Source organism: Anguilla rostrata, chromosome 10, assembly GCF_018555375.3.
Source record: "Anguilla rostrata isolate EN2019 chromosome 10, ASM1855537v3, whole genome shotgun sequence".
Classification (NCBI taxonomy): domain Eukaryota; kingdom Metazoa; phylum Chordata; class Actinopteri; order Anguilliformes; family Anguillidae; genus Anguilla; species Anguilla rostrata.
Window position 1 is genome coordinate 25,924,043 of NC_057942.1, and position 26,447 is coordinate 25,950,489.

The 26,447-nt window shown below is 38.5% G+C and overlaps 1 protein-coding gene across 5 annotated transcripts in view; it reads left to right on the forward strand.

Moving 5' to 3' along the window:
* Positions 1–23,093, forward strand: part of morc2 (MORC family CW-type zinc finger 2) — a 105,680-nt gene extending 82,587 nt beyond the window's left edge. For 4 of the 5 annotated variants that reach the window (XM_064297637.1, XM_064297638.1, XM_064297640.1 and 1 more), the window contains 10 exons: positions 4,838–4,915; positions 5,273–5,590; positions 5,983–6,237; positions 9,702–9,896; positions 10,646–10,703; positions 12,301–12,442; positions 16,163–16,330; positions 19,895–19,988; positions 21,129–21,317; positions 21,573–23,093. In XM_064297637.1, the coding sequence (XP_064153707.1) occupies positions 4,838–4,915; positions 5,273–5,590; positions 5,983–6,237; positions 9,702–9,896; positions 10,646–10,703; positions 12,301–12,442; positions 16,163–16,330; positions 19,895–19,988; positions 21,129–21,317; positions 21,573–21,641 (1,566 nt within the window). In that variant the 3' untranslated portion in view covers positions 21,642–23,093. The remainder of the gene's footprint in view (positions 1–4,837; positions 4,916–5,272; positions 5,591–5,982; positions 6,238–9,701; positions 9,897–10,645; positions 10,704–12,300; positions 12,443–16,162; positions 16,331–19,894; positions 19,989–21,128; positions 21,318–21,572) is intronic. The other variant, XM_064297639.1, reaches the window with a different exon arrangement.
* The last annotated feature ends 3,354 nt before the right edge of the window (positions 23,094–26,447 follow it).

The following is a 26,447-nucleotide window of genomic DNA, read 5'->3' on the forward strand; positions in this document are numbered from 1 at the left end:
GTAGAGGACAGTATAAGCTGTCCAATGGTGTATGGCTTGTTTCATTTGAAGTTTATAGCAATGACTCAGAGCCTCATGCAAACAGCAAGAATGGTTTCTTCATTATAGTGTTGCGCAGTCGACCGTAACATTAGTAAGTAATCAGCAGTAATGTACAAGATCTTGTTTAGATGTAATTGCTTTTCACCTTCAGTTTTTGGAAGATTTTACTAATTTTGCAATGCATGGCTGAAGAAAATTCTCTGGGGAGTGGGTCAGAAGAGGAGGAGGAAGCCTGAAGTCTAGCGAGTATACATAGGATCATGGTAAAAATGTACGTAGTACTGCTTGTAACATTTCAATTATTTACATTGTGTTATTTAGTTTTTTGATTTTCTATTCCCATCAGTCATAAGAGACAGCTGCTAGCCTTTCTAATAATACTAAGCATATATGTATTTGGGGTTAACCAATAAGCCTAGCCGGTAGTATTGGGGTATTGTTAAAGTACCCTGGGCAGTACCCTGCCAGCTGCATTCACACCAGATCAGGCAATGCGGAAAAAACGGCAGTCCTCCCATGGGGGTAGTGCATTTAGGCTACGGGAGTGGGGACCGCATGGGGTGCAGAAAAAAAACGCAGCGGCCTGCGGGAAGAAGTAGAACCAGAATCAACTTTTTCCGTAACGCAACCCGAGTCACGCCAATCACGTAAGTTGTTTAAATTACCATGTAGCATTCTGCTGTTTACCGAGCAACTGTCAGATTCATTACTGACGCGATTCATTTCCTAAGATTTGATTTTAGGATCATCATCGTGATGTGACAGTGCCGGGTAATGGGACGAGTACCGACACAATAGTTACTAGCTAAATATCAGTTCCCAACATCAGAATTAAGCTGTATAAAAAAGATTCTCTATTTAGCAGTTCTTGCATGCCAGTTTATTGTACATAGCACTATGGAGTTCATGGACCAAACGATGATACTCTCCCAGGTGTGTCCTCGCTTGGTTTATTTAGTGTACCCAGCTTCGACGTCTGCTTCTGGCTTGTAGTCTATGCTCCAAAATAACGAGAGCAAGAAGCTTCCTTCGGTTTGTGTCCATTTGTTTGAGTTAGCGGACAGGAAATGGGGGGGGGGGGGGGTTAAAGTTCACAACATGACGTTACGCAAATGGGCGATGTAGTGACACGCCCACACCTCCGCACAACCCTGCGGGAAGGTGCCGCATTGCCTGATCTGGTGTGAATGCAGCCTTAGCATAGTAGCTCTTAGTTGCCTCCTTTATTAGAATTCATACCACTCACAATAAAATCGAGTGTCTTTCAAGAGGTTTGCGCTGTTCTGTAATTGGGCATTTCACAAACTATAGTATTAAGCGTTCATAGTCGTTTGCACCAGTATACTGTGAAGCTAGAATATTGCCAACTTTTTTCTGATGGTGGAATATTATTTTATTGTAATCTTTTTGTAAATAATGTTGGGTATTAGGATCTCCATGGGCTATATCTCCATGGCCATGGAAGAACACTCATTCAGGTTTACTGTGTGCAGAAATGTGCTAGATGAACATAAAATTTCCCTTGGAGTGATCATAACTAGAAACATTTGTAACATGTCGTCCCTTCCCCATGCCATGTAACAGAAGATACTGTAGAGTACATATAAACATACAAGAGTGAATAATTACATATTTAGGTATGTTATATCACATTGTGTGACAATGTTTTTGCATTATTCTTTAATCTGATATTAATGTTTCATTTTAAACCATCATAAGGGACAGATAAGGGGCACATGTATATGCTTTATAATGGACAAAAACCATTTTATTGATTTTTCGAGAGATTTTGGATGTTTCAGGACCCCTAGATATTTTAAGTCACTGCAGAAAGCTTGTAATTCCCTCTTGAAAATGATGCAACAGAGAAAATGATACATGATTATGTTGTGATTTACAGCAATGCATAATTTACACACAGATTTTGAATAGATTTGGAGACACTGGGTACACTGCTTACTTTTTGATTCAAAGATCTTTAGCGATACAGGATTTTTCAGCTAACACAAGAAAATTAGCAACATTCATGTTAGATAAGTATCTTCATTGTTACAATGCTCAATGTTGCAGTGATTAACTTTAGTCAAAGTCCTTAAATGTACTTCACTGCTATTGCATTCTAGTAGCAAAAATCATTTTGTATTTTTTTATTCTGTAGTGATACATTATATGTACTTCTGATACTGGGCCAAACCAGATTTTGTTTTCCAGTCGTATATGTATATACCATCAGGATAAAAATTTGAAGTGAATTGAACAAAACCGTAAAATTTGACATTTGTGTTTTCCCAGAGGTGGGCCCACATGTCCCCAAAACCTCTCCAAATGGCACCAAACCTCTCCAAATTGGAAATATTGTGTATATCTTCTTTCCAAGCCATATTCCACTTCCAGATGCTAATTCCATTGAAAGTGGTACCCTCTGGAACCCCACAAAACAAATATATATATACATATATATAATATACACACATATATTTTTATATTTATTTTTTTTTATTTTTTTATCCATTCTCTTTTTTATTAAGCCCTGTATTTCAGTCAAATGTTGTTCTTTTGGAGAGCTCTGTACAAAATGTGTTCTTAATGGTCACTTGTCACATAAAGTAAACACAATTAGAAACAATCAAATGACTTAGTTTCACCTTGCTGTGTGCTATGACCTGTATTGAGCTGTCAGGCTTGCTGTAAATCAGGCTTGTACGCAGTAAACCGCTGTAATTTGCATATGGATGAAATGAGGCACAGCATCCCAGCACCCCTTATATTGGTTATCTAAAGTCGCTTTTCCACCGCATGGTACCGGCTCAACTCGAATTGACTCTACTCAACTTTCTTGGTTTTCCATCGGGCAAAAGTTGTGTATAGTACCTGGTACTTTTTTTGGTATCACCTCCGTCGAGGTTCCAAGCGAGCTGAGGCGATACCAAAAGGTGACGTGAAAACACTGCAGACCACTGATTGGTCAAAGAGAATCGTCACTAGAATCATCGCCTTTGAGCAACCAGAGTTGTCTCGTCATCTGAGCTCTGATGTAGGATTTCCCAAACTCTCCTGTTTTTTCAGCAGTCTTTTGTCTGCTGCCTTCAGCCTCTTCTGAAACAAAATTTGTCTCCTTGCTGTGACAAACAGCCACATACCAAGAATCAAGAACACCATCCCTTCGATATCCTCCATTGTTCCTGTGTGCGTCGCGTTGAAGATGACGTCACGGCAGTTTCATGCGGTGCTGCTATAACGACCAGCTACATTGATGGGGGTACTATCTGCAGTGGAAAACGAAGTACCTGGTACCAAAAGCGAGTAGTGTCGAGTCGAGTTGAGCCGGTACCATGCGGTGGAAAAGCGGCTTAAGCTTTCAAAAGAATTTCACAGGGAAGTGTGAAGTGAAGGAACTTATGTCTTTCTTCAACAGCCTCTCACGCAGACACAAACTGATCTCACCCTGATCTCAACTGGGTGAGAGCCCTCAAGGAGGAAAATTACAAAAATGTAAAATCTAATCATAAACAATTTACAATAATATAGTGCCCTTTATGAATACTGCAGTTTTTATGAAAGCGTTTGCTGATAAACAAATAAATAGCGTGCGCTAAGCTTCCACTCCTGTGCAATGCAAAAACGCGTAGTGGAAGTAACTGGGTACGCAGCAAGATAGACATCATTTCAGCCAGAAGAAAGCCATGAACTGCGTCTAAAAGCTGTGTAAATGAGCTAGAAAAAGATGAAACTGTAAGGTTACTGTAATGTAGTAGCTTGCTTTTAGGTCATTTACTTGCTATGGAAATGTCAAATTGAGAATTTTTTCACTGTAAGATAAGTTGCTTTCTTATAAAAATGCACTTTTTGCTTTTGAAATGTATTTACTTACATAGAAGTGCTCATTTTCAAATGCTCCTGCAAACACTTTTAGCTGAATGTAAATTATGCATAATGAGTAAAGACTCCTGCTAGCCTGTATACAAAGGGCAGATTGATTGCTTAGGGATTAAAGGGGGATTTTAGCCATAGCAATAGCATCACTGTTGTATTAGCAATTGTTTGACTTGTTGTAGACAGTTATTGGCTTATAAAATACCACAATAATCAACCTGGGGTGTCGATTTCAACCCTCCTTTGGGGAAGGGGACTGCCTTGTTATTTCTTTTGTTATCTCCAGTGGTTTTACCGATTGAGATGGGTTTTTTTTTGCATCAAAATGTGAAGAGCCTGAGCTTTACAGTCGTGTAGGTGTTACAGCAGTGCACCTTGAATCAGTCACCGATAAAAGCAATAATTTAAGAGAATGCCATTTTTTGACGCCGGCATCTAATTGTGGCTATAAGAAATTAATTTTCTTCCTCTTTGGACCCAGCTTGGTCCACTGTATTTATTTTTGTTAATTATGATAAAATGTTGCGATTTTATGAGCCAGTGAACCTATTTGTGGATGTGGGTATACACAAATATGCATGTTGTTCCCTATTTCACATAAAGTGATGAAACTTGGTATGTGCATTGGCAATCACAAGAGACTAGCTCTAAGAGGTTGACTCAGGAAAAGCATATGGTGGTGCTATAAAATGGCAAATGTGGGGGAAAAAAGGAGAAAAGTGAAATTTCACAAAAATCACCGCTGCGTCGGACAGCGCCCAGAATTGAGGAAGGGTGGTCCATCATCTCAATTTGAACAAACATATTAAAAGTGGGCACATTTCGTCATAGATTTTGTGTTGCTTGCAATGCTTGAACCCCGGGATTTGTTGCTTGCACATACAGTATATGTATCTAATCTTTTCTTTTTTCTTTCTTCTAGAAAATCACTCCCATAAAATCTCAGGCAGATGTGAAGAAATTACCTCTGGATGTCAGCATGAAGACAGCAAGTCCTCAGGTGGCTTAGCACTGGTTACACATCTTACTGGGAAATGTATTTCAAGAAAGTGGGTTATACAAGCAATACAGCTGTTGAAATATTATATTTTACTATCATTTTGTATGATTTATTCATAGCTTTTCATGTCACTTTATAAGACTGACAACTGTAGTATTCATTTGATTTTGGCTTCAAAACGTTCAGTCTACAGTTGCGTAGTAATACCCTTTCGCAAAAACATCACATTTCATATTCTGATCATATATATTCTAAAGATAGATATTATATCTTTACAATAAGTGAATGAACATGAAAGCCATGACCACTCTCCTCATTATGAAATGCAATAATATTGTTTGGTTTTGCACTGGTTAGGCCACTCGGGCATTTGAAAGAACAGTGCGACCTCGCTCCCCACCACTCCCGGCTGTGATCAAGAATGCGCCCAGCCGACTGTCCATGTCCAAGCCCCCGCCACTCAGCAGGAAACCTAGCACCCCGACACGGACAGCCAGGACTTCCGTCTCCTCTTCCCCACAACCTCCACCTATCAGAATGGAGGACTCTGCCCCCAAGGGGCGAGCTGCAGCTGCCAGAAAGACTCCTCCATCCCCCAGCTCTAGGACTCCAGCCGTCAAACCTGTCACCCACACACTGCCCCCTAGCAGAGGAGCAGCCAGTCGCAGACCACAGGTATGTGTATGACCTGATTTGGCATGTGCTGCTAAATATGTGGACCTTTCTCTGTTGTCGGCTTTTTAATTTGTGCAGTTCCAGAAGTATTTGCAGCAAGCCATGAGACAGGCATACATTTTTCTGTGTTCGACTCTGCATCGATATGTTTAACGGATTTTAATGCTGCCTGTGAGGTTAGCTGTTGCAGTCATGTCTGGGGTTTTCTAACAAATGGTTTTTCATTAAACTAATCTCTGATTCCTGTTACTGTGATACTGGTATACACATTTTCACTTTCAATAGTATAGCTGCCATACAGCTGTTATGAGCCACTTAACTGTGATAATTTCATTCAATATATTGTGTGTGTGTGTGTGTGTGTGTGTCCCCCCCGACCCCTGCCTCCTCAGAGCATAGCAAAGCAGACCCCTTCAACAAGCAGACAGCGTAAGATGGTGGCTGACAAGGAGAGTACTGATGAGGAGGAAGAGGAAGATGATGAACAAGAAGAAGAAAGTGAAGAGGAGAAGGAGCCACAGCCAAAGAAAAGCAAACTAGGCTCAGCAGTGGCAGAATGCGGCAAGGCAGTGAAGAAGGCAGAGCCAAAGCTAGGGAAGATGATGGAGGTGCAAGCGCAGACAGCAGAGGGTAGAGTGATGATGGAGGTACAGTGCTGGCATCTTCAAAATCCCAAAATACACCCTCACCTTGGCTCATTCAGAGAAACCACAGATAGGGAGGGCAAAACGGAGCTTCAGAATGTCGCCAGCAGTGTATGCGCGTGAGCTTGACAATACATTTCTCACAGAAAAGGCCGTTTGTCGCCTTTTTTAGTTCATTACAGTGGTGATAGAAGTGACTAGAATTAAGTGGTACTGTGCTGTTAGCCTTTATTGATCGCCGTGCAAGGTTAATGTAAAGTAGCTAGCACAATATGACAGTACTAACCCATAAAAATGTACTTTGAATGGTACTCGGTCAATCGAACGGTAAATGTGAAAAACATTCAATTATAGTCAGTGGCACTGAAATTTTCTGTCACACCCTCAATAAACGGCAAAAGTCCCAGTAGAAGATTGAATTAAATCTTTAAAAGTTATATATTTTCTGAAACCTTATCGATTCCGCTTGGCCATAGTGAGTGAAACTAGGTGGCCTGAGCATACAGTCGCTATGTAAATTAAGTCAGAAGGATTCAGCCTTGTTGTTTGCTACCTAAACTTCACAGCACACTCATTTCCGTTAGCATGCTTGTAGCATGAAGTGTCTACTTTCAAAATCCATTTAAACCATTCACAAATGACTTGGGACTTTGAAGTTATAAAGCGTGATGTATCAAGTGTCCAGTGAAAATACTGTCCTGGCTATCAGTCAAAATTCTGAGAGAACCAACTGCCATAAATGACCGCGTAAAATCAACCAGTAAGAGTTATTATGATGTCACTGGTTCAGAACCCCATAAATGTGAACAGTTCGAATGTTCAATGAAATCTATCGGTTTTCGGTGCCGTCAGAGTCATGATCTTATCATTGATGGACTTTTGGGAAAGTCGGAGCTAAAAGGCCACAAAAACAGCCAATATATCACATCAATATTCCATATATGTACAATCGCTGTTCACAATACGTTAATTTAAGGCTAAACTGGTATTTTAAAATACAATACTTATGTTAATTTCCAGAAATAAATTTTTCGATTGTCCTCTCTACCACAGATATCGACCAACACATGCTGTTATTACTACTGTTTAATTTGTTGTTCTTGCGGTTGCAATTAACAATAAAAGAAACGTTCTGGAATCAATCCGCACTTTGAAAGTGGACATTAATGCGCTGGAGGTGCATCTAATGATATTGCATTTGTGCTTTAAGATTTAATTTTCCCAATAAACTAGCCAATAGGTTAAGCATTATTAGATTAAGCCTACTACATAATAACTAGAAATGTTTTATGGTTTGATTTAATAGCCAAATGATAAGGCAGTCAATTTTACATATCCTAGATCCTGCAGGTCAGCACTGAGAGAATCAGCACAGCAACGCTGCAAATGCTGTTGCTGTTGAGTAAAACTTCAAGCACAATTGCGGCGCATACAATGGAATTGATAAATAATGAATTTGATGTCTTTAAATGTGGAAATAATAAATGTTTTACCATCCGATTTGTCGTCAAAAAAACTGCCGGATAGTTGCCCTAGATTTAGCCAAAAACAGCCTTAGTGGACTTTCGCCAATCAATGACTTAAGTGAATCCCTCATGATGAAACGCACCGAAAACCAGCAGACACTGCCGCTAGCCAGGGCTCGAGATTGACACTGATCTAGGGTGTTTTCATATTGCGGTTTTTGACAACTTGCAGCAAGGGTGAAGTTCTTGTCAGCCCATAAGGTTTTCATGTAATTGCCTGTAATCCTCACAATTAAAAGAAGTTTGAGTATTTCCTGCTCACTCAATACCTACTAATACCAGAGGACAAATCAGTTAGTTGGACACGATTAGGTACAACCTGGTTGGGTAATATTAATCGGGAATAAGGAATAAGTGGTGCGTGCATGCATGCCTGCGTGTGTTTGTGTGTGCATGCATTTACACACACACACACACACACACTCACCTGCATATTTGCCTGTGTGTTTGAATGAAACCTCAATGTCAAAACTTCAAAAGAACAATATTATTTTCATACTGTGCTGTCAGTGTTTCTTCATTTTTCCAATAAAGCAGTAAACCTTTTTGTAAATCAGTGCATAGTGAATAGGGACTTCCCTGGTCTTTTTTCATTTATAAAACTATGACAATACCATTGCATATGGATTTATGTCATCATGTTACATTTTTATTCAAGCAGCCCTCAACATTTTATTGACATTTATACAGTAAAGCTAAAGGAAATCCTGCTAGAACAGCTATTGTTTCAGTTGATAGTTTACTGAAAATAGTCAACTTTTTTAATTCATAGAATTTTTCTGGAAAACTATAATAAAATACAGTTAAAAAACATAACCTATACATACATTTTGTGTTTACAAAAGTACGTCAGTCTCTGGAAATGGGACATAGGTTCTGCTTGTGTATGATTTAAATGATCATGTAGCATCCCTGCAAAAGTGCATCCTAGCCTGGCATCACCTAAGTATGCAATAACTGTCCTAAAAAAGTGCAGAAGCAGGTGGTGGGCCCTCGACACAGGACCCTCCCCCATTCTTTGCCCAACAAGGAGATACAGAGCTCAGGGAGAAACTGGGAGCTGGTGGCTGCAACTGTGCCCCAGCATGCCCAGGCAGTGCCAACCACACCCTGGCTGCCTGCTGGCCCACATCTTGGCAAACCAGTGGTGGAGGTATAGTGCTCCACCTTCTCCTGTCTTTGGAGCAGACCCACCCGCCCCCACTCGCTCCACTGCATGGGGCAGTCTGTCCATTACGGAGCATCTGATAGCTGCTAGATTGTCTGCATTGTGACATTCCACAACATCTACCTACTACCGCACACTCGCAGGCCTGCCAGTGGTGACTATAGAGAAGGAACTTTGGGGCAGATGAGGAACCTGCTAGAAAAGATTAATAAGGTTAAAACTAACAGCTCATTGTGCATGTTTAACAAACCATTGCATGTACACTACTACATTTTTATACAAAGTTATGATAAGTAATTGAATTCATGCTTTCAACCTGCTTTCCTTGGTAAATGCGAAGGTAGACACCCAGTGTCTGCCATCGCATTTGTATTTTTGTTTCCTTTTTTTATATATGCCTGTCATTAAATGCGTTTTGAGTTTAAATTAATTTTATGTGCCAGGTACAAAAAACACGTTTTGTATCTTCCATTATTGGAAAAGAGAGTATATTGAGAAATCTCACTATTATGCATGAGTTTGAGGCAAAAGGCATTGTTACAGGAAGAACATCCTGGTTGGGTGATCTTCCTGTAAGCTGTGGCCATCTGCATTTTTGTAGCAACAAAAAAAAAGGCTCATGATGTCAATGGTTTGAGGGGAAATTTTAGCGTTTTTGGAACTGTGACTTTTATGAACTGTGGTATACTGCGATACTGGAAACCACATTTTTTTATTGCCCCTTTTTTTTTAAATTTGTGAAGTCAAAGAGTGTACTGTCCTTGAACCTGCAGAATGTCCCAGGCTCCCAGGGCAGAACCTCCCCTCTGTCCATCAGCAGTACGGAGAAAGAGGGGAAACAAAAACAGGGCTCTCGAAAGAAGGGGCTAGCAGCTGCAATTGAGCCCCAGCTCACCAGGGCAGCGCTGTCTGTGCCCGCCCCCATGCAGCCCCCTGCCCTAAAGTTCAGCAGTCGAGCAGTAGTGAAGGTACAGGATGCCCCGATGCCCTCCTCCTGAACTGTGACTCTGCTCCCCTCTTTAAACCTCCCTCCTTGACCTCATGGTGACCTGTACCTATGTGTTTTTGGGGCTGTGGAAAATTTTGTGGGTCTTGAACCGGTATGCACAACCACATGGTGACATGAGTCCTAATAACCCCCATTTCCCTGGGAGCTGTGAAGTCTTCATCAGTAACAATGGACTGCCTTAACCAAGTAGTGTTCCTGAATTATAGTCCCTCTTCGGGGATGTCCTTTAATGGATACATTTACCACCCAATTAGTTAATTGTCAAAAAGAGTGAAATGTGGTTAAATATTTTCTAGTATAAAAAGGTTTATACTGCTTTATTCGGGGATGTCCTTTAATGGATAAATTTACCACCCAATTAGTTAATTGTCGAAAAGAGTGAAATGTGGTTAAATATTTTCTTGGATAAATAGGTGTATACTGCTTTATGGAGGCTGTAATGTCAAAATATTTGTGGCACCGATAGCTTATACATACATTTGGGTTATTTACATTTTTGAGCTTCACAATGAAATGAAATTTTACAAAAGTATGATTGTATTTTAAGAATGTATGAATTTGCAATTCATCTTAAGGATGTGATTATTGTTGCTGCTAGTGCTGGCTTGCGTATAAGGTCGGGTGAGAAAAACAGTGCACAGCATCTCCAGAGCTTTCCCGTGTAGCGGGGTGGTTTTTGCAGAGAAGTTTTGTCTGTTTTTTCTGCAGATCACAGACAGCACAGAGGATCAGGAGTCAGAGAAGGACCTGAAGGACGCACAAAAAGGTGAGCCACACCTGTAGCACGCACTTTGGGCGATATTTAATTTAATTTATTTATTTTTACTCCCGTCTCTTGACATAATATATTCTGATTGATAACACTGTTGACAGTTTAATTTTTGCAAGATTTATAATAAGAACTTTGAAGTGTCTTTATATATTGGGAATCAAACAGATATACAGTGCCGTCCAAAATTATTCACACTCTTTGTAAAGATGTGTAAAATGAATAAACTATTATATGTGCAAAAAATTGGAAATTTGTAATTATTTGTAATTGTGATTTTAGTTATTCACACCCCAAAAATATATTATCTTTTTTATTCCCCAAAATTGAGTATGTATCAATATGCTTATATTTAGTAGGAAACAGCATTGTGGCTTCTGTTCCACTGGGATATAAAAATGAGCAGGGTGTATTTATTTGCATTAAAAATTATTTTCAAAGAGTGCTTCACTTAAAGGAGCTTCAGTAGCTTTCTCCATTTTATCAGATTTTTTCAGGAGATGATAGATTAGCCTTCAATAGAAAATAAGTGCTTACAAAGGGTTCTGGCCACCTAAATTCTGCCATTTTGAAAACTCATTCTCTTGCTCGAAATGGAATGCCAAGGGCCTGATTTTGTGTATTTCCCTTGCACTGTTAAGTTAAAGGAGTGTACCACACTCAATATGAGAACAACTTCCAGATTTTAAAGTGATTCCCCCAAGTGGAAGCATCAAGCAGAAGGGAATATTGTACTGTAGCCTCCAGTAGTCATTTGAAAATCTGAGGGTATTCTTTAATGGTGTACTCTAAACTTGGGCCTGAGCTTAAAATGTGCCAGTGTTTTCTCAAAATGTTTAAAAATTCCAGCCCAAGAGGAGGGTAATTGATAATACATTCTAAACTGTAATAAATTCAAATTAATATGCTTGTTGCCTTGGAACAGAAAACAGATGTTTTTTAATTCGTTTTTACCAGTGAACCCTAATTGTGTTCATAATTGTGTTTATTTCTGAAAACTAAAACCAAAGATTTATTTGGGCTTCGTAGCAGGGTTTCTGAAAATGATTACAGTAATGATCTATTATTATCCTCAACATCTATGTTATATATGGGCAGCAGTGTAGTATAATGGGTAAGGAACTTGTAACGTAAAGGTCACAGGTTTAATTCTCAGGTGGAACAGTGCCGTTGTACTCCTGAGCAAGGTCCTTAACCTGCATTGCTTCAGTATATATCCAGCTGTATAAATGGATACAATGTAAACACTATGTAAAAAGTTGAGTAAGTCACTCTGGATAAAAGTGGAAATGTGTTGGAAGTGTGAAAGTCGGAAATGTGCTTTATAAATAAAGTTTGATTGATTGATTGAAAGCGTCTGCTAAATGCCTGTAATATAATGTAATGTATCATTTCATGTATCATTTTGTGTGTAGCACACAGTAAATAGCAAATAATGTATTATACGTTTTACACCTTTTGTAATGGTTATCTGCAAAAATACTTTTTTAAATTGTCTTCTGTCAATTTAATATGACTTTGTTTATAATCTCATCAATTATAAACAAAATCAAAATATTGAAGGTTGTTTTTTTTTTCTTGTTCCCTCGGGCAGACAAAGGTCAACTGGTTGAGGTGAAGGTGAACAGGGAGTGGTTCACTGGCCGGGTGGCCGCCGTGGAAGCCAGCAAGCAGAGCATTCGCTGGAAGGTCAAGTTTGACTATGTTCCCACCACTGCAACACCTCGTGACCGATGGTGAGATATTCATAAGAGCTAAAAGCCTCGTGGTTCCTTAAATTCAGTAATAATACCAAATAGAATAGCAAATAATACCAAAGAGGTTCCACTGGCACAAAGTCACACTGCAGGTTTCCCTTAATTCCACTATCAGGAAGGTGAGGACTATGTGAAATATTTGACATTTTTCAAACCCAGCAGTTTTAACTGTTAACATCCGTGTTTGACATTGGATTGACATTGACATTTTGACACTTATCTGACATGTAAAATATATTTATTTGATTTCATTTGGTCATTATTATCAGAAATGTAAATTATCAATTATTTGCCAAATTTGTGATGCATTATAGAGAGCCCATTATAGTGACTTATTTAAAACTTTGATAAACAGTGCCGGTGAAGAAAGAATACTTTGTTATACAAGAGAATAATAATGCAATTTCAATTCTTTATTATTATTATTATTATTATTATTATTATTATTATTATTATTATTATTGATGATTCTTTATTGTCTTTTTTCTTCCAAAAGAATCAAAAAGAATCATTAAGAATATTGATAATGTATGGATCCAATAAGTGGTATTGATAAGAGTAGTAGTACCATCAATAAAATTCTAATGATACTCATCCCTTGGTGTGATAGTAAAGCAATGTCATCAGCAAAGTGAAAATCATCCAGTTGTGACTAAAGCTTCCACTGAATTCCTAGGGTTTAGTTCTTTGCATAATCCAGTATCCTTAGATGGATATGCAGAACCACTAAAGATCTATGAATCAAAAAGTAAGCAGTGTACCCAGTGTCTCCAAATCTATCCAAAATGTCTAAATTCTGCATTGCTGTAAATCACAACATAATCATGTATTTCACTACAAATTAACTGTTTTGACTCAAGAAACTCACTGTTGCATCGTTTTCAAGTGGAAATTATAAGCTTTCCGTCAGTACAGTGGTTAAAATATCTAGGGGTCCTGAAACATCACCGAAATCTCTCCAAAAATGAATAAAATGCTTTTTGTCCATTATAAAGCATATTTATGTACCCCTTATGAAAGTTTAAGGTGAAACATTGATATCAGGTAAAATAAATGAATGCAAAAACATTATCACGCTATGTGGTACAATAACTAAATGTGTAATCATTAACTCTCATATGTTTTTCTGTACTCTACAGTATGTGATGTTTTCTTGTATGGGGATGGGACGACATTAAAACAATATTCAATATTCCACCACGTATGGGAATGTTCCAGCTGGTCACATCCGGTGCATTAAGCACAAACACAATTAGCAAACCAACGAACGGTTACGTTACAGTGTGAAATATCCTTATTATAAAATACCACTAACCTATTTAAAGACGCTCAGTTGGTGGCCATTTGAGGTGTGTGTGTTTTTGTGTGTGTATGTGTGTCAAATAGGGTGCCCTGGGAAACCCCATGCTAGCATTGCTCATACTCATCAGAGTCTGTACATTAAAAATTGGTTAATACACCTGCAGGCCCTATGTTAGACATCTGGGCAGTCAAAAGTGAAAAAGAAAACGCACACCTTGTTTTAGAGAGGTGCAGACCAGAAGGACATGCAAGTAAAACTTAAAAAGAAAGAAGGGTCGCACACTGTTTACTCCAATGCAGATTTTTAACGTTTCGGCAGCAAGCTGCCTTCGTCAGGGCTCTGGGCAGGCCATACCAGAACAAAGCAGAAGTCGGTGTGTGTGCTGACTTTGTAACTTGGTTTAATTGTTGCCAGATCTAGTTCCTCCACATAGTAGCTCACCAACATTCCCATAATGGCCAAAGCTGTCCCTCCCAAAAAGATCTAAAAATTTTAATATTTAATGTCACCATAATGCTTACAAGGACTGGGTCCTTGTAAGCATTATGGAATAATGGTCTGGGGCTGTTTTTGTGGTCTGGGCAAGGCCCATTAGTTCCAGTGAAGGGAAATCTTAATGCATACAGTGACGTTCTCAAGAATTGTATGCTTCCAGATTTGTGGCATAAAGTGAGGTCCATAAGGAAATGGTTTGCCGATTTTAATGTGGAAGAACTTGACTGGCCTGCTCTGAGCCCTGATCTCAACCCCATCGAACACCTTTGGGATGAATTGGAACACCGACTGGGAGCCAGACCTCACTAATGCTCTTGTGACTGAATAGAAGCGAATCTCCGCGGCTATGTTCCAAACTCTAGTGGAAAGCCTTACTAGAAGAGTGGAGGCTGCTATAGCAGAAAAGGGGGGGACCAACTCCATATTAATGCGTATGGTTTTGGAATGAAAAGTTCAACAAGCACAAATGGGTGCCATGTTTTGGTGTCCACAAAGTTTTGGCTGTGTAATTTATATAAAAGGGAAGAAATCAGTACTCCTTGGATCCTCCCTGATCATGATTTAAGTATGCACAGACCAGGAGAAGAGGGGTTGTGTCCCCCCTTCTCTTTCAGTCGATAAAATGTATGGCTTTTTAAAAATTAGTCGTGAGTTTTTAACAGTTAGTTGGAAGTGGGCATCTGAGTCCTGCATCTATGTCTGTTCTACATTTTATCTCTTGTCTTTTGGAATATTCTTTTGGTTTTTGAATTTTGGCCTTGGCACATTCTTGGGATTAATTTGGGACAAACACGCCATGGTTTGGTATTTTCTATCATTTCTTTCTTGTGTGACTGTAACCTGTCCATGTCTGTAACATTTGTTAATTTCTAAGGTCATTGGACCTCCTCTTTAGATTAGATATTAATATTTGTTGTAACTTAATACATTTCTAAATTTACCTGGTTATGAGTTGTACATTCTGATAAAGGTTGATCCAACAGTTTGCTGTTAATTGATATATTTGATAATAAATACCAAATTAAATTCAATGTATTTGACATGTATTAGTGATGTGTTTTAACTGTTTGTGCGCTTGTGTTCGGTATTCAGAGTGCCGGACATTCAACAAGGGTGTTGGCAACTGCTAAATTCAGAAAATTAAACATATTTAGTCCTCCATACCTAATCCTCACTACACTGACAGGCTGATACATCTCAATAACCGAGAACGATATCAGAAATGGTTTTGTGGAATTAAATCCTTTCAAATTAAGTGATTAATTACCCATTTTATTGAAATTGTCATTTGTTTCTTGTTAACATTTATTCAGCTACATGTGGTTGTGTGATGGCATTGGTGAGACACCTGAATTGTGTTGTTGGTGAAACTGAGACTTATTAAACATTCAGGGTAAGGTAACAATGGCTTTGCTATTTTATTAAAAGGAATCCCAAAATTGAAATTAGGTAACTGTTTTCTTGTCATGAGATGTAGCCTATGACAAGTATTTTCAACTTGGCCTGTGCAACTCTTGACTTGCTGCAGTAAATGTTCAGAGTATAATGATCCCACACTTAATGCATGCAATGTTGTGAGCATTAGAAAGTGAACATTTACCTGCAGCAAAGAAGCAGAAGCCAATGGGCAGTTGTGAACATTACTGGCCCTGAAAGCCACTTCTAATGTAAGAAATGGATCCCTGAGTCCACAAAATGTCCTTAAATCAGCTTGAAATTTCAAGTACTGATGTCAAGAAGCAAAATATTTCAAATATTTGAATATCCGCAGAGCAAAAAAAATTTAATTGAGAAGGGGATTTAGTCTTTAATTTTGATTTAAGAGGTTTTACAGTGGATTTGTTTGTAAATTATATTGTGTGTAAGTGCATGTATAAACTGTGTACTTGTGTCAATTATAGGGTGTTTAAGGGCAGCGATGAAGTACGGTTGATGCGTCCTCCATCCCCCGTGTCCCAGAGTCCTGACACCCAAGACGAGACTGAGAAGGCGTCAGCTCGTATGGAACCTGACACTACACAGCCTGGCACAAGCCGTGAGGTCACTGACAGCCTGGTCATTATGATGAGGTAACCAGGTCAACTGAGCTTATCTTTATTTGCGGAGAATTGTTTTTTATGTAGATGCAGAACAAAATGCCTTTACAGAGAAAATTATATGTTCAAGGCCATTTTCCTCTACCTCCTTCCTGCTCCTGTATTTCATTTTCCTGTGTTTCCTGTGCAGTCTAGTCTGGTGAAAGGAGGTTGCAGGAAGGAGGTCAATTGAAAGTTTTTGAAATGTTAACCTAGTTGGGTTCAGTACTTTTACAGTAGCGCTGGGGAACATACCGCAATGATAATTATTGGATATTTTTTGAGTGTGATTACGATAATCATTGCCACCGTTCCTCTTTGTATTTTTATTTATTTAAATATACTTGATGCGCTAGTAAACACCTGTACTTCAGCGGCCACGTGAAATTCTTCAAGTAAAAAAAACATCTCCATTGATAAGAATTGGGTGTTGATAAGACTAGGGATGTAACAGTAATAAATATAACTATATACCTTGGTAAAAGCATTAACAGTTATTTAATTATTATAAATCACACTCATTAACAAAATAACCAGCTTTTATTCCTTAGCATTGATCAACCTCCTATAAAACTGAAGAAGCATAATAATTTGCTATGGACATAGGGGACGTACTTATTCCCGACACTCAGTAGGCATTGCAACATAAAGGAAGTTTTCTTTGTACCCTGACGGAAGGCAGATGTCATGCATCGCCACACTTGGATAATATTACCAGAAACAAACAGTGACGTTATCTGCACTTTTTAAAATGTAATTTTATTTAAATGTTTTATTTAATGTTTTATTTAGTATGTCTGTAGTTCAGTAGTCTTCATAAACCACATGGGAAGGGTTAGATGAAATCTATTTAGCCAGTCTAAGCATACATATAATGTAGGAACCTTGGACAGTCTGCTCAGGCAGATAGCGACAATCTTAGAACACTGTCAGGCTCTGAGGAGGCTAAATACGTTTTTATTAGTACAACTATGTAACATTGAAATTATTACAACAAAGCAGTGTTATTCTCCATTTAATACCTACCATTGTAAAAATAATACATTTGTTGCGTTTAAGCATTTTAGAAGACACACTGGAAAAGGGCCTCCGGGTGACTCCTGAAAAAATACTCTTTTTCCGAAAGCACAAACGTGAGCCCCGTGACTGGGCAGTTGCACCATTGTCGCTATGCCCGGAGGTCCGCATTGATGAGGCAGCAATTGGCCCGGCCATAAAGGAAATAATAGGGGGTAAGCTAGCTAGTTTTGTTGGTCTCTAGTGGCCCCTTTTTGTCAGATGCACGCACAAACCAAGTACATGGTGACCTCTTTATCCTCTGACAAAATGGGCAGTATATGATCGGTGGTGTGTCTGCAGTTTGGAAGAAGAATCAAGAATAGGCTTCACGTGAAATGGAGGAGTCACGTGTCTGCCATCTCCTGAAGTCGGCAGGAAGGGTTGCAGTGGGAGAGTACACAGTTTGGTTGAGTTTGGGGTTGGGAAAATAAGGGGAAAAATCAGTGATAAAATAAAAAAAGACATGGAAGGTGAGAAATTGCCTTTCTAAAATAACAGTGTAACATTTATGAAATAATACAATGTTACTGTACATATCTATACCATTTTTTCTTTCAAATTGACAAAACATTTACAGAAATTTTATATAGATGCGTTACCTCAGTGTTATTTATACAGTCTATATGGTTTCACTCACACTCACACACGCGAAACATTTTATGCATTTAGCAAATGCTCTGATGCAGACCAACTTAAGGCTGCTTCATACTTTCCGCGTTCCGCGTCCGCGGACAGCTGCAGACTTGTACCAGTAGCGCGGACGCGCACGCGGTTCTCCATTCATACTACAATTGAGGGTCCGCGTCGGTCTGGCGTTCCACGCATGCGCATTTCCCGATCTACACTCCATTCCAGTTCCATTACTTCAGAGTGAACGCGTAAGTGAATGTGATAAGAAAATTTTCGGTTACGCTGACCTATAAAACGCTATTCCAAAAGCAACATTAGACATGCTGTACATCGTTAGAAAGCTTATACTCTCACCTTCTGAATAAATGAATTGTCAATCAAGACAGACTGTACTAAAAAGGGTGACAACGCCGTAAACAACAGGTGTGGTATTACGCACAGCTATTTTGGAATGCACCCAGGCATCACAAATGCGCGTGTATTTCACAAACGGATTGTCTAAGACAATATATGGCCACTCAGTCTCAAAACGGACATCAACCAATGGGAAGGTTGTATATTTATTCAATATTTAGTCCCAGATATTGACTGTATAATGACATGGTATCATTTTTTAAAACTGTCTCGTTTATTTAGTTATTCAGTGAGCAGCGTTTTCACTGCCATATTGGCATATCTTACGGCTATTGTTGGGTTTATGTTGTTGCTATGACGGAATACGATTTTTGAACGTGAAAGAATATTTTTATGAATACCCAGCTAGACAATATAAATGTGGGTAATAGCGGATCTCCTCGCACAACTCTCTTCAAAACAAGCATCCGTTATATTTTGTTATCTGGAGCACGCGCAGTCGGTACGCTTGCTATGCGTACAGTCCCCGCGGTCACAAATTTTGGGCTGCGCGTGGATGTCCACATAGGGGTCCGCGCGGACCCTCGCGGACATGGGCGGATGACGACATTTACGTCACGCGGACCAAAGCAGACCCTGGCGGACACGCGGATGCGGAAAGTATGAATTAGCCTTTACAGGTTACATTTATTTTAACAGTCCATTTATGGATATTTTTATTGAATCAATTCAGGTTTACTACCTTGCTCAAGGTATGGGCAAAGCAATTTATTTTTCTCGCTTTTGTTTGTAAATATATGCATAGGATGTATAGATTAGTATTTTTATGTAATGGTAATAGTGGAAAGGAGGGTGGATGACATTAGTAAGTCAAAATAAGATTTTTTGAGCAAAAGCTATTTAAGCTGCAAACAATAGAATTTCTGATGCCAATGTTATGTGGTATTTTATTCCACACATTTTATATTTTGGCAAATTGGTTGGATTTTGTTTTTCAATGGTTGTTAATTATTTTGTGTATATTTACTATTTTTATATTTTTATTTTGTTATTTTATTTTTTGTTTCTTGCTCTAGTAGCCCCTGGAATCTATTGTGATTATGTAATTATAAATTAAGAATGACCTTCATACAAACTGTATGAAGAATGACCTTATTTGATTGTCCCAATATGCTGGAATTGCTGTATATTGAACTTTATTCTGGCTCCTGTTTGATTGTTGCAGCGCTTCAGCATGAGTTTAATCGTTGCCTCACTAGGTGATGAGCTGAAATAGCGGGTAGCATTGTTTTAGAAATGGTTTTTATGAACATTGGTGAAAGTTTCATTGAAATCATCATTTGATTTGATATGCAGATTTTTGGCAATCGTTTTTCTTTTTTTTAACAGATGCATCAAAAGTATATACTTTGTGTATGTGGATAACTTGGCGTTTTTATTGTTGAAAACATTTTTTATGAGATCATGTACAGACTTATCACAGTGTTTTTTCTTTGTGTGCGTTTTTTCCTAAAGAACGTTCCTGCGTTACTTTTTTCCTCCCGATTTCCGAATCCCAAAAGATGATGTGAATACCATGACTGCAGAAGAGCTGGTGGCATTTCCAATGGTAAGCCTGGTCAGTTCAGCCTGGAACTACAGACAAGATGAAAAATCAACTCCATCTAGCACAGAGGAAATTCTCCCTTTATAATAACCAGCCAGACAAAACGAGGTATACAGATTTAAGAGAGGATTGATTTCTGCAGAAAGAGTCTGGCACTTAAAAACAAGGAGGTGGGCAAACCTGGACTGAGGATATGGATATACCTTGGTTTCCTGGTTAATTTAAGGGGAGAATTATCTTGATCTGGACAGACACTAGCATTCACTTACAGTTGGAATAAATACTTCATAACGAAGAGGTTCACTATAGAACTGGCACACAGTTTTCTGGCTTTGTTCATTTCATTAGTTGAAATGGTCAAAAGAAAAATGTTTTATACAATAGCACAAATCTGTAGCTGATTATGCTGTTCAGTTGAATTTTATCTGTATAGAACTTTGTGCAGACACTGGCTATATCTCAAATCGAATAGAGCTGCCTTAGAAGGCAGTATTTTATGGTAGCATCTTCACTATTGCCCTTTGTAGGCATGTCCCAAACAAAAATCATCAAAAAACGTGTCCTTTTAAGGTGCCTTATTTCAGCTAAATTTGAGGGCTGCATTGATGTATCATTCATCAGATAAGAAATCGGAAGTTCTACTTCCGTTAAAATAATGGCGGCAGTTGTGGTTGCAGCGGAGGAGTGAGTATACAGCAAACGCGATAATTCATTGTAGCTATAATTTTAAAAAATACATTTTTTATTTAGTATATAATGTTTTATGCCTCTGTGAGCTTTCCATGAACTAGCCAGCTAACTTGCTAGTAATCAGGGTACTTTTTTGTGATGTCATCCTGCCTTCAAAGTGTGCTCAAAATTTGTTGCCTTTAGAGGTTCCTTTTCCGTTAGGATGCTACCATAATAAGACCAAGCCTGAACCCCCAAAATCCAGCAAGATAAAAATGCTTCAGTGAAAAGAAAAAACAGATGATGCACAGAAAGAAAATGCTCTGGAATTGGGAATTGTTTGCACTAGTTTTTCCTAGTTCAGGCTTTGGGTAGGTTATTAGAGTGTGCAAAGTCGTTAAACAACTCAATGATATCTCTGCTTAAGAAGCAGGTGGTGTGTGACACTGAATGATTGTTTGCATCTGCTTGCAGAAGGAGTACTTCCAGCAGTATGAACTGGGCCTACAGAGCCTGTGCAACTCCTACCAGACCCGAGCAGATGCCCGGGCTCGTGCTGTAGAGGAGAAGAGCAGCAGTGCAGAGGCTCGGCTTCGCGAGTCAGAGGAGAAACTCCAAAAGCTGCGCACCAACATTGTGGCTCTGCTGCAGAAAGTCCAAGAGGTGAGGGGTTCACTGTGTCCCTGCTCTTAACATATCACCAAAACCCAATTTTATAGTTCCAGATCACTGGCTTTTCTAATTCTTAACTCTTTACCAGGAGATAAAAACATTTTTGGAAATGTAGTGTCTTTTGCTTGAATGCTCAATTTGAGAACTGAATGCATATTCAGTAAAAACAGTGGTGTTAAGGGGTCCTTCATTAATTTAAGTTATTATTCATTAATTACGCCAATATCCCTTCCACATTTTCTGCAGGACATTGACATCAACACTGATGATGAGCTGGATGCCTACATTGAAGATCTGCTCACCAAAGGGGACTGACCTTAACTTCTGTTATGTTGGCCCAGACAGACACTGACTTACCTGTGCTACACATGGCTGGATTACTCCAGCCTTGCTAGCAAATCTTGTTCTGTTCCTGTTCAAACTTGTTCTATTTTCTGCTGGTCAAGGTGTTGTCAAGCAGCAGCTGGAAACAGTGGGTTGCTACAATGGCAGAGATGTGATGGACTCTTGTATATGGGACTTTCCTCCTGCATAATGCCCCAGTTCAATATTGTCTGCTACCATTTGAGGATTTTTGGAAATTTTAGTCTTGAGTTGATCTTGGATGTCTGTATATGAATACTGTCAGTTGCAAGAGGAATTACAGTTTGGTTATGGACCAACGTAACATGAATGGAACCTGAAACAACCCAACATATTCAGAATACTATCATTCCACAGCTACGCTTCTTCGATGTGTAAGAAAAGTGTTGTATAGATCTACCGGAACAAGGTTTATAACCCTTTGAACTGTATTGCAAGGCTGCAGAGGAACTCCTCAGGCTCTTTGAGGTTTTTTCATTTTATAGTGTTTTTGATTTGTTTTTTTTGTACGAGTGAACATGCCCTTGGAATGCATGTTTTTTCCCCACATATTGTTTAGCTAAGGCTAGTGTAATTCTGGAACCATTGTTTAAACCTGGTATATCAAGCAAAGGTCACCACCGGAGCATGTAGTCTGTAGGGGACATGAATTTACATGCTGGGTCATCTTATTTTTTTTGCAAATGGATTCTGTTGCTTTGTAAATGCACTTTAGTTAAACACATTATGTTTTGATGCTCTGTAATGTAGTTGTAGTTGGTGAATGTCTGAAAGGAGCAAGAAAATTGCCATTTCAAGCAGCATTGCCCATTACACTTAGGTAGATGTGAATTGAGAATCTGTTGGTTTAGTTTTCTTCTTACAGACCTGCACATCAGTTAACAATCACCAACTATGATTCCTGGGGAATGCAATTCCTGAGGGCATTATAGTTGGCATTTACAATTTAATCCTGGTCTGTTATCCAGGGTGCTTTTGCCAGTCAGGGAGAAGTGGGGGCAGGGTGTCATTAAAGGGGTCATGGTCTTCCATATGGTCTTTATTTTTTATTTTTTGTCCCTCACAGTGAATATTGTTCAAAATGAGTGAAATAACAAATTTAAAAAGTACAATGAATCAACCAAACATTTGGGGGCCTTCCCATAAGCTTCCCCTCAAGCCAAAGTGTTTTCTGGGCTTTATCAGTATATATTATTTTTAAAACATTTTAGTCATAATTACTGCATTAACCTCTACATTTGTTGCTTTTTTAAATCTTGGAAAAGTAATCTGGATTTTTGAATTGCCCAAAAATATGTTGGGAGTTAATTTACAGTTGAGGGGGTGTCTTTGTTCTGTGGTAATGTTTCTTTTAAGAATATTTTTTAAATATCAAAGAACTGTTTTATTAAAAGGTGTGATTTACTTTGTCTTCTGTGTTTTTTTTTTAAATAAAGAAAGGCAAGCATGGATAAACATAGATGGAATTTTGAGAGGATGGAAGCCCCTGCACTAGTTTGTTCAATATTGAGCCTATGGGCCAGATTTCAGTTTCCTGAGCCACAGAATATAATTATAATACAATTTCAGGTATAACCAAAAAAATAAATTTTCATTTTAATGCATTTATTGTTGGGGACAGTGCAGTTGAGACATGGTTACATGGTTAAAAACATGTAACCAACATACTGCACATGAGGTTGCTATTTGAGGCTCATGTGTAATCATTGTCCCCAGTTTGGCTTTTTGCTTTGGAAATTTTTTCCATGAAGGTACACCCATTTTCCATAGACTGTTATAAGGAATTGTTTCTTCTAGCAATAAACTCAGTTTTTCTGCAATTATCACACATATCACATAACACTTCAGATACCACATTGCCTGTTATAAGTTGAGAACATGGCTTCCTGAATATGATTCGAAAAATGTATTCGTGCTAAAATACAATGACAAAAATGTGTAAAACAAAGTTGCTTTCCTTTACAAAAGGAAAATCTGAAGGACTGCTGGGAGGCTCATCCCATTAAAGCACTGTTATAGGGTTCTGTTAAGAACTGAAGATGGCTCAAAAATGTCAAATATAGCTGCAAGCAGCGATATCTGGGATCCAAGAAGCATTGTAAACATCTGGTAAACACAAGGTCTCTAGGATGGCTGACACCAACTTTAAATGTATATATTCCAAATGAGATGATGGACCGTGCCATCAACTGTCTTATGCAACTGATTTTTTGTGAATTTTTGAATGTTTGGATCTCTATAATTCTGTCATATGGTTGGATTGGTCTTAGCTTTTAAGGCCTGAGGGGTGATCTAATTGTCAATGCTCATACCAAGTTTCTTAACTTGGTGGGATGTGGTTGTGGAAGTATTGCCAATTTTGTTATAAGCCACACCCACTGCAAATTAAATCGATTGTCATTTGGCCATATTTTGACATGACCACTAGAAAAGTAATCCTGCAAATCGGTGAATTTGTGGAGGAGTAACATTTTAAGTGTTTATCAGAAAATTCAAAATGGCAGAAAATCCAATTTGTTGGTCTTATGGTACCTTGAAGCAAGTTTGTTCTTTGTGAGGGGACATATCTACTGACATTGGACTCCAGCCTTCAGGTCAAATGGTGCTGGAGTTGTGACTGTTTAATAATTGCAATTTCAACATGATATAAGTGAAAAAGAAAATCACATGTTATAGCGCCACCTATTGGTGAAATTTGGTCCCCCAAAATCAGTGGCTTGTTTTGATGAATGTTGTGAAATTTCATGACAATTGGACATTGCAGTCATGTGCTGTGCTCCCTAAAGTTTGGTAATGTCCCACCCAAAAAATTAATTAGCTTGTTGCGGGGGTGCCGAATATCTGGAATCCGAACAAAAACACATTTTCAATGTCCAAAAAATGTTACTCACACATACAAAGCACTGTCTATAAGTCTTTCATTTAAGCTTGCAAAATCTAGTGCTGTCATTAAAAGTATTGATATAAAAATGAGTTACAATTTCGATGAATGTATGAAACAGCTGATGAATACTTGCACTCCAAAAAGGATACTTTAATACTTGGTTGTGAAGTTAATTTGACAAAATCTACAAGTTCTTGCATATCTGCAACTTTAAAAAATGGATTGTATAATAAATAATGAACAAAAACTAGAAATATTGAGGCCTATTAAATAAATATTGAATCTTACAAACCTATCCAGACATGTTTTCCCCATTAATGTACTGTATGTTTGTACACACAAGGCCAAGTTATTGGAAATAATTTAGGAAACATTGAGTAGCATGTTGCAGGGTAGGTACAGTAGCCTAGTTAACCTCTTAGCGCACACCCCCTAGTGGTCGGCATGCCAGCATGCCTAGATTGTTCAACTCAGACATTCATTGCTCCTGCAACCAAATATGAGTTGAAAACAGAAACACTTTGTTTTAGTTTCATTAGTAGACGATACACGACAACTGTGCTGAATACGGAGTTTCGCAGCTCTGGTCGTTCATTTAACAAGCACCCCCTCCCTCCAGTCTCATCTGCAACTACACCCCCACCCATGACATAATGGCCAATATTGTCTATCTGGGCATTCATAAAAATATTCTTTCACCACTCAAAAATCGTATTCCGTCATTCCGCAACAAGATAAACCCAACAATAGTCCTAAGATATGCCAATCCAGCAGTGAAAACGCTGCTCACTGAATAACAAAATAATCAGGACAATTTTCAAAAATTATACCGTGTCACTTTCAAGTCAATATCTGGAACTAAATATAGAATAAATATACATCCTTATCATTGGTTTTATGTGTAGAGATGTCCCTTTTGAGACTGTGTTGTCATATATTGTCTTGGCAATTCGTTTGTGAAATATATGCTCATTTGTGATGCCTGGGTACCTTCAAAATAGCTGTGCGTAATACCACACATGTTGTTTTCGTTGTCGTCCTTTGTAGTACAGTCTGACTTGATTGACAGTTAATCGATCCAATAGGTGACAGAATAAGCTTTCTAACGATATATATGCCTAATTTTGTTTTTGGAATAGTGTTTTATAGCTCAGCGTACCCGTAAGTTTTCTCATAATCGCATTCACTATGTGGTAGCAGTAAAAGACGCTGCACCCAACAAAATGTAATCAATGATTTTCGTCATTTGCAGCTCTCATGTAGCTCACTGAGTGGTGCCTTTTCCTTTTAGAACTTTTTACAGGACTGATAGACCCGGGTTCAAATCCCCTCTCCAGCTGAAGCAAATCTGTAACTCATTACACTGGCTTTCTGGCTAACTAAAAATACAACTTTTAAACTATTGCTTTTGCATCTGTAAAATCTTTCCGGGAAACTCACATATATTTCAGAAATCCAAATAAAATACACCTACACTTTAGACAGTTTCACTTTCAGCATTTTCACTGTGTTTAACGTTAGCTACCTTGCAAACAACAGGACAGACAGATTGTATAAGAGTACAGACGGCTGTCAAATTAAACTCTACAATTAGTGTTGCACTTAGTTAGCTTGCTAGCTAGCTAAAAATCCCTCTTTCTCTTACAAGCACACATTAAAATTTTGCACTTTTCATCTGCACTAGTTAAGTCAAATGAAAGATACAGCTTGCTGCAGCAGGTTAAATATTATGTTAAAAAATAGTAGCTACTAACTACATTTAATTTGGTTCAAGCAACATCATGACTTATCCGTGCTGTCCAGCCTTAATCACATTCTCACCACGACTATAACATTATTCTTATAAACTTATTAGCAACTAACTTCAACCAGCT